This window comes from Bombus affinis, chromosome 14 (assembly GCF_024516045.1).
Source record: "Bombus affinis isolate iyBomAffi1 chromosome 14, iyBomAffi1.2, whole genome shotgun sequence".
Classification (NCBI taxonomy): domain Eukaryota; kingdom Metazoa; phylum Arthropoda; class Insecta; order Hymenoptera; family Apidae; genus Bombus; species Bombus affinis.
In genome coordinates, this window is record NC_066357.1 from 11,146,222 (window position 1) to 11,162,581 (window position 16,360).

Here is a 16,360-nt window from a genome sequence, read left to right on the forward strand (position 1 = left end):
TCCAGACGTTTCGCCACTCGATCAGCTTTCGTTCCGTTGTCGATGACGAACGTTAGACCACCACCAGTGGTCAATTGCCTAGCTTTCGCATCGGTTTACAAGTTTAATTGCTCCAATTGCCAACGCTGCTTTTAACCGGACCGACCAATTTCGTTTGGAATCTTGTTCGTGAGTTCATATTTAGAGATAAGATCATACTTGCACCGGCTCCTGTGATACATTTGCGTGCGTCATATTTTTTCGCTCTGAACTTTGCCGCTCGATTTACCAATAAAACTACTTAAAACTTACTTTCCGAATTTCCGCATTTTCGCATTTTCGCATTTTTCGCATTTTTCCGTAACGCGCACTGATAATCCAAAATGCACGCGAGCGATATTCTACCGCGCGATCTTGCTGTTACCATGTACCTTCCTTTCTTTTCTTATTACGAACAACAGAGACAAACGTACGATGACAGCGGGATCGCACAGCGAAATTCATTTGGTCTAAACAAAATGAAAACCGAGAATCGTTCGACGTGCCCGATACTCGTAATGCAAACAGATGTTCGCGTCTTGTTTTCAAGTGAAACAGTTTGTAATATGTCTTTTAGTTTGCTTCCTTTCAGTTGCATTTATAAGCATTTTCGTAAAAATATTATATGGTATTATTATTATATTATCAAGATTTATCTTATGTACATTGTGCACAATATATTCACAAATATATATTAATTTATAAAAACGACACCGTATTAGCAAAGGGTTAATATACTAATATATAATATATTAGTGTACTATGCATATACGCATACTGTATCTGTACAATATTATTGCACGATATTATTTTGATATAATTCAAAAGTTTGTACGTAATATGTAAATAATCTTAATTTCGTTATAAAATTACGAAGAATGTTCATTTCCTCGCATTATCGGTATCGATATTTTATTTAAGAATGTACGCGTTGATAACATGAAAAAATTGTTTGCTTCCTATTATCTTATTTCTCCCTTTCTCTCTCTCTCTCTCTCTCTCTCTCTCTCTCTTTCTTCTCAAAGATTATTTCAATCACATTATTAATCGTTCTTTATTACCACCGAATAAAAAATAAAATCTAGATTTTGCAAAGACACGTATAGTTATAGCCTTTCTTTCATCGATAAAGAATTGTCAAGAGAATCTTAGCTCTAAACCGCGCTAATTTTGTTATTAATAGCATTTACTGAAACTGATTAAGAGTGCAGCGAGCTTTCAGGTCATATAGATTAATACGAAAGATCGACTTTACGTAAATATAATGGATTTATTAGGTATTAACAATTTTTACAGCATTCGTACTTTAAACAACTATGAGTAAAAGATGTTAACGCTCTAGTCAAAGAATCGGCGATGCGGATAATTTTTCAACGTTGTATCCTAAAGAAAGTGGAAACGATCGAGAGATTCGTTATAAAGGTGTTCGCCATACGACTAGAGATTTAATCGATCAAGTCTCACAATTTTCCCTTATATTATAAATTACACTATTGGATATCGTTCACCGCATAATCTAATGGATGCAAATAATCGATTCAGCGGATCTTACATACAAGGCTCGAAATAAATCTGTATTGGAAATTATTATATCAAGTACGCGATATTTGCCGATCAATAATAGTAAGTATCTTCGTATTTAAACGCGTTTCACGTATTTTATATTTAATTGCGTAATCACCCCCCTACTTATCGAATATCTACAAAAAGAACCGCGCTTTGAAAGAGCGGACCGCTTCGTAGTTCAAGGTTAAAAGAAGGAAAGGGAATAAAAAATGTTTGCGAGAGAAAATAACGCGTGAATAGCCGAAGAAAATTTTCACTCTGTAACAGTACGTAACAACGATGTGTACCATTGGTTGAGTGATGATGATGATAATAATAATAATAATAATAATAATAATAATAATATGAGCAAACGCGCAATTATAAATAAAAAGATCTTATTATACAAATGGTTTTACGGGCGTCTCTCTCATGCATATACATATTTAAGTTCGCGGGCCGATCACATATACACAGTGCACACGTTCCATTATTCGCTCACATACAACATTTAGAAATCTATTATTTTATTATTAATCCTTACTACTACGTTGGACGGTACGATGACTCATGATTACTGCTATGCGTTCTCTGCACATGTTCCCAATAAAAATTTGTATCATCGATTTAGACGTAAACGAGAATTGACGATGGACGCATCGTGCGCAAAATGAAATCTATTTCGTCAACATTATCGCGGGAGATAACCAACTATTGCACAGAATAGATTCGATGTAAACGACCTTCGTCACCAAGGCGAAATATTCGCAGCGGCAGCGACGTAGCAACGGTCTATGCGTATATACGTTCGAAGTGTATTCTTTATATTCTCGCCGTCGCTACAAATTACCGACGAACGAATACTTGAACGAAATGTGTATTCGTATCTCGATGTAAAGTAAAAAGAGAAGAAGAAAAGAAAGAAAAGAAAAAAAGAACCAATTTCACTGTCGCTAACCGTGAGAATATCAGGCGATAGTCGGAGGAGACTCGAAAGACTCGTGCTTGAACGGTGCCTCGATCTTCCGATTTTGCTTTTCGATTATATCACGAGCACGCAGCATTTTTGGTCATTGCATCGGAGCAAGAAGCATAAATCACATTGAAGTCGCGCGTTATTGTCGCAAAATCGATGGCAATTTCGTTGTACAGTCGTGATAACCGCGCTCGGTGGCGGACTTTCTAAAGAAAACCGTGAAAATAACGATTTTGATCGCGTCGTGCCACGTTGATTCGCATTTTATAGAATCGCGACGCGCGACGAACAACGTTGAAAGTTTTTCAACGCTTTTCGACGTTTTTCGCAGAGAGAAGCTCGCCGGATTTTGTTCGTCGTCGATAGAGGAGAGTATTCGCGATGTCGTTTCGCGTCGTGGCACATGCGCTGCTCTATTCGTCGCAACAATTCGATTGAAAGTTCGTCACGTGGAACAAATTCTCGTGCTCGTTTAAAAATGCGCTGGCGCTTGCTTTCGGTTCGTTTCGGTTCGGTCGTCGCCTCGTTCGTCGCCTCGAGAAACCAACTTTGCTTTAATCCTCGCGAATTTAATCTGAAAAACGCGCAATCACCTTTGGAAACGAGCGTCGCGCCGGCGTCGACGACGTCGCGCCATTAATAACGAATACTTGGCAACGCGACGCTGTAATTTGTCTCTTTTAACCGATAGGTCGATATCGTAAAAAAAATGATCGCACAGCGCAAAACCTCGAGCAAGAATTCTAGCAAAAGTTTCGAGTTGAGCATATCCGAGCCTCTCGCTCGTCTTTAATTTCACGCGCGATCTTTTTTATAACTCCGTGGTCGTTTCTACCGGGCTTTGTTCACCCAAGTACGTGAATCCTAGATGAGAATAATCCCTCTTTTCTCTGAACGTGACGTTATCGTTCGACGGACTAGGACTGAGTAGATCGTTACCGTGACTGTAGAGCGGATTTAAGACAGGCGTCGTGTCGTGGTTGTTCAACGTGTTCGCGTTGCTGCTATGATTCTTTCTACCAAGGGTCGATCGTCGCAATGAGTGAATGTTGGTCTCTCCGTGGGTACCGACTATGCTGGAAGCGCGTGCCGTGGTCGCCGCTTCCGAACTTACAGGGCTCTGTTGACCTAAACAGACGATAAACACGCGGCCATCAATTCCGTCCTCCTCGTCTTGCTGATTATTTTCACGCCGAGGCAAACCATTTTTCATAGAAACGAAAAGAAAAATTCCAGAGTTTTCAAACTCTTCCTCGACCAGTAAATCGATGGTTAACTAAGAAATATCGTAGCGTTGTTAAAAACCGAGTTTTCGCTTCCGCTTTGAGACTCGATATTCCAAATGATTCGGAAGGTTCGAAAGATTTCTAAAGATAAAAGAGAGAGAAATGCAAAGGGCGAAAGGTAAGGTACAGAAACCGGTGTGATGCGATAAATTCACATGGATAGAGTATCGAACCTTTCGAACCAAACAATTATTTTTAAACCTTATCTTTAACCGTTTCAGCTATAATCACGAAATATCAATATCGTATCGTTTTAAGGTTTACTTGGAACTTTTCATCGCACAAAGATAGACCTTGCAACAAAGCGGCTCGTCGTTGTACATCGTGTTTGAATATTTGCAAAAGATTCTGTCCACCGTTTCTTACATTTTCTATACCCGACGATATACTTGGTCGGCCGAAGAGCTTGGAAATTGATCAGGGCTCTATCTAAATATATTTCGAAAATCATCCATACGTGTTTCACGCTTGCTGATATCACAATAGGCGATAAAATAGCGTGCACGTAACTGTAATAATCGTTAGAAAATATTTGAATTACCGGTACTTTCTCCGTGATCTTTGGTAATATAGCTAACATTGTCCAAGCTGAACGCGTGATTCTTATTGCTGAAATCAAGCTGGAGATCGTTATAGCTGTCGTTGTCGTCGACAGGCACGCTCATTTGAAGCACCTGTGTCTCGTATTCTTTCAAATTTGGCTCGACGTACACAGGATCGTAACGGGGCACGACGTACATCCGCTGCATTCGTTCCTTGTACGCTTTGTATCTATGCACACGAGACAACAGAATATTCGTGTAGCGAATAGTTGGCGTTGAACGAACGTGTGACGTATCGCAGCGCTAAACGTTTTAATTTTAATTTTAATTTTAATTTTAAGAGGTAACTATGCCGGAAAGCGTAATTAATTCTAACGAATGTAATAAAGGGAACGATGAATTTGCATGGTACGCGGGCTCGTCGCTGGTATAAATATTCATTGCGCCACTTGAAAACCATTCTTTCACACGATATTAACACGGTAAGAACGTTATTGTCGCGACAATACCGCGCTCAAAATTGCCCGGTATGACTCAACCATCGAATCATTAAATTATACGTCAGGAATCAAGCGGAGCCCGATCGTTCGAATATCCAATGTTTCTATTAACGATAATTAACGCATTAACGATAGCTTGGGGGAAACAAATCAAATTCCGTTCGAGACCGGAGTCGTGCACGTTGTCACTGGCGGAAACGAGCAACTTACCTGGACCAGGAGACGCATATATAGATGATGCCAGCTATGCCCAGGATCAAGATGACGCACGCGATGATTATCAAGGCATACGGAAATACCTCGCCGCTGAAAGCGATGGCGGTTTGCGTGCGTACCGACTCGGCTGGCATTACTGGCGCGTGAATGTCTATCGCGTTCGCTCGGACCAGCGTCGACACGTCGAACGTGATATTCGACATAGCCGTTTTCTCGATAATCGATCTGCAATAAAACCACACGTATCTCGCAAGTTGGCCTTCGAATTCGAGCACTCGGCAACGTGTAGATAAGCCTCGAGACAAAGTCGCGCGCGAATCGTCGATTCGTCATTACGTAGCTATAAAAATAAAATTCTTACCTTCTATGTACTTACTATGTACGATGACTGCGAGCTTTTCGCGTATCCGTAATGAAAATGAAAAATTACTCGTACACTTGGAAACTAATAAGTAAGAATAATGTTGTTTTTTCCCTTTTTCTTTTTCCTAGATAATGCTACATATAGTGTATTTTTGAGTAGAAAGGAAAGAAAAACGCGACGAGCACGCATCTCTTCTATATTAAGAAAACTTTAATCACGATGGTTGTTTCAATTCGCGCTAGATTCTCGCGTCGATACTATGACTGTTACTAATAATAATATCTATAAAAGTAATAATACAACGTATATATAATGTATAAATAACGAATCGCTCACCTTTGTATACGCGAACTGTTCCTATCTAAAATAGCTTCTGTATCTGGATCGATCGCGTAGAACCACACGTCGGAATCTTGAGGGTACATCTCGACAGTTCCATTTTTCGTCAAATTTTTTCTCACTGCTACTCTATCGATGCCGATCAGAAGACCGCTCTTCTCCTCGACGATACCAGCGATCTTGGATGCTTCCTTTTGCAACGCGTCTGGTGGCGCGTCCTGAACTACTAGAATCATTAGATTCTCCTCTTCGATCAGATTCACTATAACCGGAGCTACGATCGAGTTAAAGTTGTCCGTCGAATTAGGATTATCTCGAACTCGAACGTCGAATTTGAATGGAAGCTCGGACAGATCCACGTTATCGAAAGTCGCGGTGGTTCTTATTATTCCGGAAGAACTGTCCATGGCGAAGTAGTCCGATCCTCGTCCACCAAGTATTTTGTACTCGAGTTTCCCGTACTTTCCGTTATCCTTATCGTGTGCTTTCACTTGTATAACCGTCGACGCGAACTGGGCGGTTCGGGGAATCGCAGCGAAGTAACGTCCTCTCGATAGTTTTGCTCTGCTGTCCGCGAAAATGAACTCCGGTTTATTGTCGTTTACGTCGAGCACTTGAATCTTTACCTGTAATCCAGAAATGAAATTCCGTCGAACGAGTTGGTCGAAGAAAAGCCAAATCGTAGATCGATTCTCGATTCGGCATATATTTACGACGTACGCGCAACGATTAATCGCACATCGTTGCTACGATAAAACCATCTAGATGCGTTTCTAAAATCAACTTTTCCTTTGTTATTTACATACTAATCAACGTTAATACATCCTATTCGTAAGTACGTACCATCGTTGTATTCCTGTCGGTATTCAATAGACCGGATAAAGATTCCAACTTAAGTTTCACTTGGTAGGATTCCGTCGTTTCGTAATCCAAGACTCCTTTCCTGAGTTTAAGCGCGCAATTCCGTTCCTCCGTAACATTCGCCTCGAACAATTCCTTCTCGTTACCGCTATAAATTTCGCATTTTAACGGCGTAGTATCGTGTGCGTGACTGTTAATCACCGTGATTATCTTGATCAACGTATCGTCGCCCGCATCTTCCGGCACTTCGACGTTGTAGGAATTTTCTGCAAAACCTAAGCCGATTTCTGGCGGCACCGTGGCCACGTGACGAACATAAACTGGCACTGTCGTGACAGACGCCAATTGCGGTTCTCCCATGTCGTACGCGCGAACATCAACCTGAAACATTGATAACTTTGTCCTGACGAATGCTGCTTAAGTCTAGGCTTAAGTCTAATTGCACGATAGACGTTCATCGTAGAAAGAACGACGTTGAACTCCGTGATAAAAGCGAACAGAAACGCGAGATTTTAACCGTTTTATATCCGTATCTATTCATACATACATTACCTGATATTCAGTGTTCGTTTCCTTGCGCAAGTCGTCTCGTATCCTAAGCACGCCAGTGTCCGGATCGATCACAAAATATTTGTTCGCTATTTCACGGCCGACAATTTCGTATCTCACCTATAAATCGACAGACAATAGCGTTCTTTCGTACGTTAACCGCCATGACCAACGTCCATGATCAACGATCAAACGATAGCAATTCCTTTTCTTTCTATCGTTATGCGATATTACTTACAAATAGAAATTACGTATGTATGCGTATAATTTCTTTTATAATTTAAAAGAAAATAGCATAAACGCAAAGTAAAAGGATTTGTACGAATGAAAAATGATCGACGAGAGTCATCGTTATTCGCGGTCCACCACTTAACGATTACTAATTGCGAGTACGTACTTGATTTCCAGGAGCAGTGCCATCGGAATCTGTTGCTATGAGATTAATGACCGTCGTGCCAATGGGAACGTCGTCATCCAGCGTGATCGGACGAGGAACTGACGTGAACACTGGTGGAATGTCGTTAACGTCCTGATGAACGATAAAGGCACGTAATACCATCTTTCTTGAAAAACATTATCCGATTATATTTCGAAGTAGGCTTCATAATTGGCCCGCTTTTAATTAAACTAAAACTCTGATCGATACTGCGAAGGATCGAAAACGATAGATACAAAGTGTACTCGGCGAAGTTAGGCTGTCGATACAAATTTGCAACATTATCGTCTATTTAAGAGCAAATGTTTCGTAAGAGCATACATTCCTATTAAAGGAACGAAAAAAAAAAAAAAAAAGAAAGAAATCATGGGTGGCGGAGACGAACCCTAATGAACTAACTCGGTTATTTAAACCAACTTGTCCATCGACAGGTTTATATAAACGGAATCCTACTGCAAGATGCAATAGAGTCTAAGAAAATTACAACGATCGATACCTGGACATTGACCACAACTTTCGTAGTAGAACCAGGCGAATCGCTGGTATTTTCGACGGTGCCAATTACAAGGATATGCTGGTTCTCCCTCTCATAGTCCAAGCCGCGAACGGTTTTTATGGCTCCGGTCTTCGGGTCTATGTCGAATAGTTCGGTGTTCCCTTGTTTAATCATGTACGTGATTTGCTTCTTTGTATCCGGATCATCAGCCTGGAATTGATCGCGTTTGTTTTAGCTTCGACGAGGATGACTATGACTATGAGAATTTGCAACGTTCTACTCTTCCAGTACAGTGATACGACGAGAATCGACCACGAAAAATTATAATTTATTTAAAGTGGTTTCACGCCATCGAGACTCGGTGGACTTGGTAACCGCTAGTTTCGATATCGAATCGTGTCACTTAAACTTAACTCACCGTTACTTGAAGCACCGTGAAATCTGGTATATTCTCTTTAACTCGAGCCTCGTAGCTGCTTTGATGGAAAACAGGAACTTCGTCCTCGACATCTATAACTTTCACTGTAACCGTAGCAGTAGCTAAGCGGTAATCAGGAGCGCCGTCTCTCGCCGTTACCACAAATTTGTATTCCTAAGGAACGAAATAATTTTAATTTCCTGGCGATTCCTACTCCTAAACTCTAAATATACATGTATATATTTTTTTTGTTTCACCATTATGTACGTATGTAGCTCGCGATCGTTGCGTCAACGAAATATTCAAACTTTTACTATCACCGACGTTATCATTTTACAAACGTACATCATTTTGCTCATAGTCCAAAACGATTTTCGTCAACACATCTCCAGTTTCAGGATCGACGGTGAACGGTATGTCGTCCGGCGCGAAATACGTGATTTCTGCGTTGATGCCTTCGTCGGCATCTTCAGCATGCACCCGACCTATTAATTTCCTAGCTTCTCCTTCTTTCACAGTAAACTCGTAAGGCAAGTCGACGAATTCTGGATTCTTGTCGTTGATGTCCGTTACTTTGATGTTTACCGTTGCCGTGTTGAACAAACCGCCAGAATCTTCAGCCTTTATCAGCTATCACGAAGAAAAAAAGATATTAATCAGACAAGGCTGTATGGAACGGAGCGCGAATGTTGTGAAAATTGTTTGCTTAAAAGGTGGACGCACCATCGACCAGATCACCGGACGAACGAAAGTCAGACGACTAAATTCGGCGACGAAGCTCGACGTAGAGATCGTCCAACAGAATGGATGTCGCGGAAAGCGTTGTAATTATGAAGTTGCAAAAAAGAAAAAAAGGAAAGAAAGAAAATATCGTTCGACGAGCTGTGTTAAGCGTAATAAAACTATCTTGTACTTGGTTGATCGCTACGGCCCCAGTGTGTACGGGCTCGTATACGTACTGAGTTGAATGAAACCGGCGGGTAGTCGATAGCGCGTAAAGGCACTAAACTTACCAGCTGATAACGGGTCAGATCCTCCCTGTCCAACTTCCTTATAACAGTGATCACGCCTGATTTGTCACCGATCGCAAATTGACGCAGATCGTTTCCCGATACGATCGAGTACGACACTGGATCGTTCTCTGGGTCAACTGCCTATTAAACAGAGATGAAACAGAGTTGAAAAAGAGTTGAAGAAAGTAAGTGACAATGATTAGTTTCGAACGAACAAAACGAAACTTTCGAACGAAGTTGAAAGTTTCTTGTTAATCGCGTCCTATTTGACACAGCTTTGCCGATAAAATCGACGCCAGTTCCGGCCAATACCGGTTACTCTTCTCTCGACAACGTTTACGAGTTAGCGTAAAACGAAGATGACCGTTAAAAGTAATTACGAACACTTACGGTAATCGTCGCGACCGTGGAATTAATGGACGCTCCCTCGCTGACTTGCACCTCGTATACCGGTTGCTGGAAGACGGGACTCCTGGTATTGGGTCCAGGAATCACGTTTACCTCGACGATCGTCTGTGAATATTTTCCACCCTTGTCAGTAGCTTGTACGGTAATGCTGAATTGTTCGCCCGCGTTGAGCTTTCTCACGGATTCGATTAGGCCGGTCTTCGGATCGATTTTAAATTTATGTAGTCCGTTATTCGACACGTGATAGATGCTGTACGTTATTTCGGCATTCTCCTCTTCGTCGTTATCCGTTGCCTCCACCTACATTATTCAACAACGGTCGGTCGAATTTTTCCAAGTCGTGGATATGAAATTTTCATTGTTTCTCGTTTTTCTTTTCGAACGCGATACAAGTAGGAAATACCATTCATAGTCGAAAATAAAATTCTTTTCTATTAATATCATGGAATTGGCGAGCCTACCTTTGTCACTACTTTCTTTGTTTCTCCAGCCTGAACGGTGATGGGAGCTATCATAGGTAGCATAGGTGCGTTGTCGTTAACGTCGTTCAATATCACCACGAAGGATAATGGCGCGGATGCAGCAACGCCCGTCTTTTCTCTGGCCACCACTTGAAACCGGAAACGACCAGGACTCGGAGGATCACGATCCAGATTCTCTTCGTTCACGACGAGTATACCGGAAGGATCGATCGCGAAGAAATTGGTAGTTAATTCGAAAGTGTAAGCTGGTTTCGGATCTTCGGGCCCCTAAACGCACAGTTAATTCGACAAACGCAATGTTACAAACAGATATAACGAAACAAGGCCTACTATAACACGCGAATTGAACCGAATCAATTAACACGAAGGTTATTTAACGCTACTTGATCGACGCTATCTATTTACCACGTTTAGAAATCGCATGCTAATAACATATTTTCTACGCCTAATACATAGCTATTCACTTTGTTTACATGTTCTACGATAGAAAGTAAAATTGTTTGCGTGCATCGATTATTAAACGGTATAGAAACGTAAAGCCATGCTATTCTATATTTGCATGTACAGATCATCGTTCGACGGTATTCGATACGATCCACGAACTATCAGAATCCAAGCATAGACGCTATTCGCTGACATGACGTCGCAACTTACGAATATCAAGGGAAAAGTTTCGCATACGTAGAACAGATCCAATCCTTTTTGTCATTTGTTATCGATTAAACATCAATGCCATTTTGACAACGTTTGAAAGGATAATGAACATCGGCTAACGTAGAAAAAATCGAATAGCTGAATTTTGCTTTCTGCTTTCCCGTCCATTTTTAATTAGTTCTGAAATTGAATAACGAATAATTTTTCGTCGAATAAAATCGTTGTTTCTTAAATAACTCTTGGCAAGCTATTCGTTGTTTGAATAAAATTCGAAACGCACCAAGCGTGCGTCGATCTATTTCCGGTTGATATTTGACATTTTTCACGAAACGAAGCAGAGTTGTCACGCGATGTAGTTTATCTAAGAGTTTACGATCTTTCCTAAAAAAAAGAAGAAAACCGAGTTCCTTGATCGATCGAACAGGTGGCAATTAGTTTCGACAGGAACGAAATATTTAGATATTCATTTTTCATTTTGTTCCTTTTATCGATTTTTTCCTAATTTTTTTTTTTTTTTCTTTTTCTTTTTTAAGAGATCGATTCAACGGATAGGCAGGAATAGGTTATTCATTAAGAACGAGGGAAATTAAAGCATCGGTGCATGGCTCGCTGAACCGAGTCAGATCGATTTCGAAGATTAAACTTACCAAATCAGCGTCCGAAACAGTGAGTACCACAGGATTGCCTATTTTGTCGATAACCTTTGTTCCAATCGGCGCATTCTCATCGACGAAACCCTCTATGTTCGATGCCGTTATAATCGGGGGGTTACTGTCGACTGGCTTCACAGTGATGGTCAATTTCGCTGTGGCCGATCGTTTCGCTTCCGACACCTCGACAGCCTTCCGTCCGGCAAACAAACGAATAATTTTACCGCACGTTTATACATTTCTATCGCATACCTATTATTATCTATTACACGTAACATTATATGTATACATTACACGTTTGCCATCTCGACCACATCCACGGATACGAGAAGGTTTAATAAACGTTACGTCACGACCACTCTTACCTTGATGATGATATCGAACTTCTTGGTAACCGTTGTGTCGACCGCCTTGATTTGCTTCACGGCGCCAGTGTTTGGGTTTATTTCGAAAAATTCTCGATAATTCGATGGATTGCCACTGAGAAACGAGTAATGAATGGGTGCGTTTATACTGTCCATATCAACCGCTTGTATTTTCTCCGGCGATATATTAAGTATCCCGGATAACACTCCACTCGATACCTGAAGGAGAAAAAGGCACAATGTATAGAACCGGTTCGCCGATAGCTTAGAACGTTGTCGCACGAGATTTCAGAGCAAAGAAATCGGTCGCGTATTAAAAATCCAGGGTTGCACGTCGTCCTATGCCATACAATGCACGATAACGTATTAGCGCATTTGCGTCGCGCACGTCGAACCGTACGTGTACTCGGCGATCAAAAATCACGTCCGTTTGCCAACGTTCAGTTTCTAAGACTAACGATCGTTTATACGTTTATCATATATCGACGTATAGCAAAGTTTACTCGTTCGAAGTAGCCTCAATTTTCTCGTAAAACGTAATAGTACCCATTATACCTTACGATTCTTCAGAATTTTCTACACCTATCAAAGTTCGCTCGATTATCGTACAATTTGGGCAAATTGGACACGCATTGTTCGGCTATATAAAAACACGTACGACATCTCTCGCTTAACATTTATGTTTAACCAACGTTTTTGCAACGATATATGCGCCAAGTTTTAATTGGTCTTTTCGTACCTCTCCATGGCCCGTATCGAACCGAGACTCGTTCCATTTTCGACTATGTTTCATATTCTATTACGTCTTGTACGTATAAACAGCCAATATATGTAACTTTATTCGCTTATTATTATCTGTTTAAAACGATTACAGGCCCTAGATTTCGGATCAACGTGAAAGCTGTATTCGATTTCGGCTTTGATCGTGAAATAAATGTACTTACGGATGCCGAATATTCTGGATTAATGCAGGCGCCATCCAACAGCATACAACCTTGATAGATGAAGGAAGGATCTTGATCATCGTCGTCTCTGATATTTACCGTCAAGGTGGTGGTAGATGTGAACCTCTCGGATACGTTCCTTGCACGATCCTATCGACAAATAGTTTATCCTGTATTTTTTATCTCATCATTTTACCAATTAACATCATGGTCACGGTTGTACTTTCCATTGCTTTGTAACGAAACCAATTTCTTTCGCGGTTCTCCGCAATAAGAAAGTAACGTATACGTTAACGACATCCAATTTGACCGTATAAATGCCTCTTGTTGCAATCGAGATTCGATACCGATTGCAATATTACCGTACTCGTAAAAGAAACGCGATTCGTACGAAAAGGCTGCCTTTTATCGAAATACGCATCGCACTATGGATATTTCTTGTTTCCCACGAATTTGAACGAGTTCGAAGAGAACGATAAACGACTATCATATTAGAAGGGAATATAACTGCGAACGATGTTGCGGGACCGAACAAACACAGAAATAAACAAAATTACTAAAAATTACGCCATCGTCGATAATGACTACGTTATACACTCTTATTTCTTATTACAACTACAAATTTTTCATACTATTATGAACAAAGCGTTTCATCGCGAGATGAAAATAGATGCCCTAACGCAGCAACGGACCTAACGCAGCTCCTCTGCCGTTTTCTCGATTATTCTCGAATTATGAAAGTACGATCGTTCCACCGTTCATCGTGAATCGGCGAAAAGACAAGGGCGTCCTTGTCTGGCAAGGCAACGCTTCGTGCTAAAATCGAGTTTGAACGAGAGACGAGAAGGCGAAACGCCCGCGGTTACGAGTTCCAGTGGAACTCGAAGCCATCGTGATCCAGCACGGACTTTGTTACCGCTTCCGTACAGTAAGAACTTTTCTCTTTCGCTTTGCCCTTTGTTCGTTCTTTCCTTTTCCTCTTGTGCGTCGTAGCACGGTTTACGGGCGTGGCACCGATCCTCGTAACCGAGAGACAATCGTATCTGGCGCCTTGGCGGCCCAAAAAAAATATCTTTACGAGTTTAGTCGTCGATTTCCTTACCTCATTGATAATCTTTCGAGATCTAATCTCGCTGAAGGAAGGAAAAAGAACGAGTGCATGGAACGCGACATTTGCAGGTTTCGTATTCGAGAAGATTTGCGTACTTGGCGGAAAGGAGGACAATACGTTGGAGAAGACGTGCAGCCAGCTGTTCCACGCAATATTCAAATGAGCCACACCTGTAGCAGCAGCAGCAGCTGTTGCAGCGATCCACGTTACTCTTGCGACTAGCAGAGAGATCGATCACGAGTTCAAGCGACTACGAACATTCGCCATGTTATCGCCTACAGCTTCTACATTTCACGTATTCCTAATAATTTGTAATATACAGTGTTTTATGCGTGACTTGAAATTCGCGTAAGCGCCACAGCAATTATTTTTAGATAAAGTAATTTATTAATAATCAGGCTTCGTATTTTCCGCCGTACGCTTACACACGCCGTATGTCACGCCGATGTCAATGTCGAAGTTAAACGATTCCGTTGAATGTAATCCATAAGTAAACGACCAACTTATATGCTTAGCGGTCGGCTCACTCACCATTGAAAAGCCGTTGACTCGTTGCCGTGCAAGTAACACGACCAGCAACACTTTCACCGGATTAAAAGCTTCCATCGTCGATTTCGCGTGACGTTTACTTTTATTCTATATGGTTCTAGCCGCTTTCGATCAAGTCCATCGTTTCAATTTTAATTTTGAAATTTTTATGCAAGCCCGTACAAAGCCGCATATCGGTACGCGTCACAACGCGTTCTCTACATAATCAACACAAACGAGACGGGTGCCGCTCGACAGCCGTTGGAACAACGAATAGCGAACGAAGCAAACGAAGAAGAAAGCGATGGCTTTCTAAAACCGCTTCGGCATTCGAACGGTTGAAAGACAGCGACGGTCTCGAGGTACGACATCGTACGTTTGGAATAAACTGGAAAATGTAACGGCGCGTCGTGAAACGCATCTCGGTACGGTTCGATCGATTTTATCGCCGAAACGCTGTCATTTCGTTTTACTAGTATCGGCGCGGACGAGTGCTACGCGCGAATGCCGAATCTTCGCAGAAATCTATCATCCGTAGAGTCGTGTTTCGCGCGCGCGCCATCGTCCGCGGCGGCTTTGGGATTCGCACGGTGTTTCCTGTTTCCCGGAAACGTTCTATGCACGCTACATGTTTCGCGCAATCCGCGCGCGCACTAGTTGTTACACGGCTCGATAACACCATTGCCTCGAATCGGGATTATCGTGTAATTTTATACGGCGTACATCGACTTCGCGAACAGGCATCGTACTTACTCTCGCGCGAGATTGCCCTCGTTGTTTTATCGAAGGTTTCAAACCCAGTCACGCCGCTATCTATCCAATATTGCTGGCCGTTCGACGCGGAAGGAACCAATCCACGATCGGTAATCGCTGTTTCGCGATCGCTGCTGCACCGCATGGCGTAGAAATCAACCGTTCGTCGTAACATTCAAGCGCGACAAACCAAACTGCGAATATAAACGATGCTGGTATTTCGTACTTGCTCATATCCGAATAACTGGTCTCGGATATCTATCTAAATTGTACGTGTACGTCGACGTACGTGCAATTTCTATCCATCTGCGACAGAGACCCATTACGCGAACGGAATCGAAACGGTTGATCGTCGTAATGGACATAGCCGACCGTGGTTCCGCGATTTCCATAAACTTTTAATCGTCGGTGAAATCTGAACGCGTTCTGCATCTTTGGTGCCCAAAATGCGTAAAACTAACTTCGATAAAGGCGCATCTACGCCAATGCGCCATATATATCGCTATATAGGAGACAAGCGGCTTCCCGTGACCACGTCGTAGAGATCGTTCGTTTCACCAACACCCTCGCGTATATCCCTCTAATATTTAATATTCGCCGTTACTCTCCATTCCACGAACGATTCGTTGCTGATGGCGCGTTTCGCGCACAGCTCGATCACTCGCGACAAATTCGAAACGGAACGCCGCCTCTTTTCCTATTTTCAAACCTAGAGATATAGATCCGGTGCTATACTCCCGTTTTTTCTCATTCTACGATAGAACGGTGTATCGTTTACGAATATTCTATTATATCGGGTAAAGATTCGAATCGTTAAGACGTGGCTGGGTATAGAGCGAAGGAAATACGCGTCGAATAATATCGGTCGTCGTTGTCGCTCGAAATACGTCAGCGGAATAAAAAATA

General features: G+C 41.8%; 1 protein-coding gene and 2 long non-coding RNA genes across 6 annotated transcripts in view; 2 read left to right on the forward strand and 1 right to left on the reverse strand.

The window, feature by feature from the left end:
* LOC126924059 (uncharacterized) lies at window positions 1–7,756 on the forward strand. Its single transcript, XR_007713394.1, has 2 exons — window positions 1–168; window positions 7,605–7,756. It is a non-coding gene; the product is annotated as an uncharacterized LOC126924059 (long non-coding RNA).
* LOC126924007 (cadherin-99C) overlaps window positions 1,269–16,360 on the reverse strand; it is a 73,018-nt gene continuing 57,926 nt past the window's right edge. For 2 of the 4 annotated variants that reach the window (XM_050737996.1, XM_050737995.1), the window contains exons 7-22: window positions 13,063–13,212; window positions 12,119–12,337; window positions 11,751–11,945; window positions 10,429–10,716; window positions 9,950–10,267; window positions 9,560–9,700; window positions 8,892–9,176; window positions 8,547–8,720; window positions 8,129–8,338; window positions 7,594–7,725; window positions 7,200–7,316; window positions 6,630–7,028; window positions 5,784–6,412; window positions 5,078–5,308; window positions 4,367–4,596; window positions 1,269–3,667 (exon numbers count right to left, since the gene is read on the reverse strand). In XM_050737996.1, the coding sequence (XP_050593953.1) occupies window positions 3,351–3,667; window positions 4,367–4,596; window positions 5,078–5,308; window positions 5,784–6,412; window positions 6,630–7,028; window positions 7,200–7,316; window positions 7,594–7,725; window positions 8,129–8,338; window positions 8,547–8,720; window positions 8,892–9,176; window positions 9,560–9,700; window positions 9,950–10,267; window positions 10,429–10,716; window positions 11,751–11,945; window positions 12,119–12,337; window positions 13,063–13,212 (4,035 nt within the window). In that variant the 3' untranslated portion in view covers window positions 1,269–3,350. Of the gene's footprint in view, window positions 3,668–4,366; window positions 4,597–5,077; window positions 5,309–5,783; window positions 6,413–6,629; window positions 7,029–7,199; window positions 7,317–7,593; window positions 7,726–8,128; window positions 8,339–8,546; window positions 8,721–8,891; window positions 9,177–9,559; window positions 9,701–9,949; window positions 10,268–10,428; window positions 10,717–11,750; window positions 11,946–12,118; window positions 12,338–13,062; window positions 13,213–14,704; window positions 15,090–15,454; window positions 16,334–16,360 lie in introns of those variants that run through there. The other 2 variants (XM_050737997.1, XM_050737998.1) reach the window with 2 other exon arrangements.
* On the forward strand, window positions 9,611–11,502 carry LOC126924060 (uncharacterized). Its single transcript, XR_007713395.1, has 2 exons — window positions 9,611–9,744; window positions 10,458–11,502. It is a non-coding gene; the product is annotated as an uncharacterized LOC126924060 (long non-coding RNA).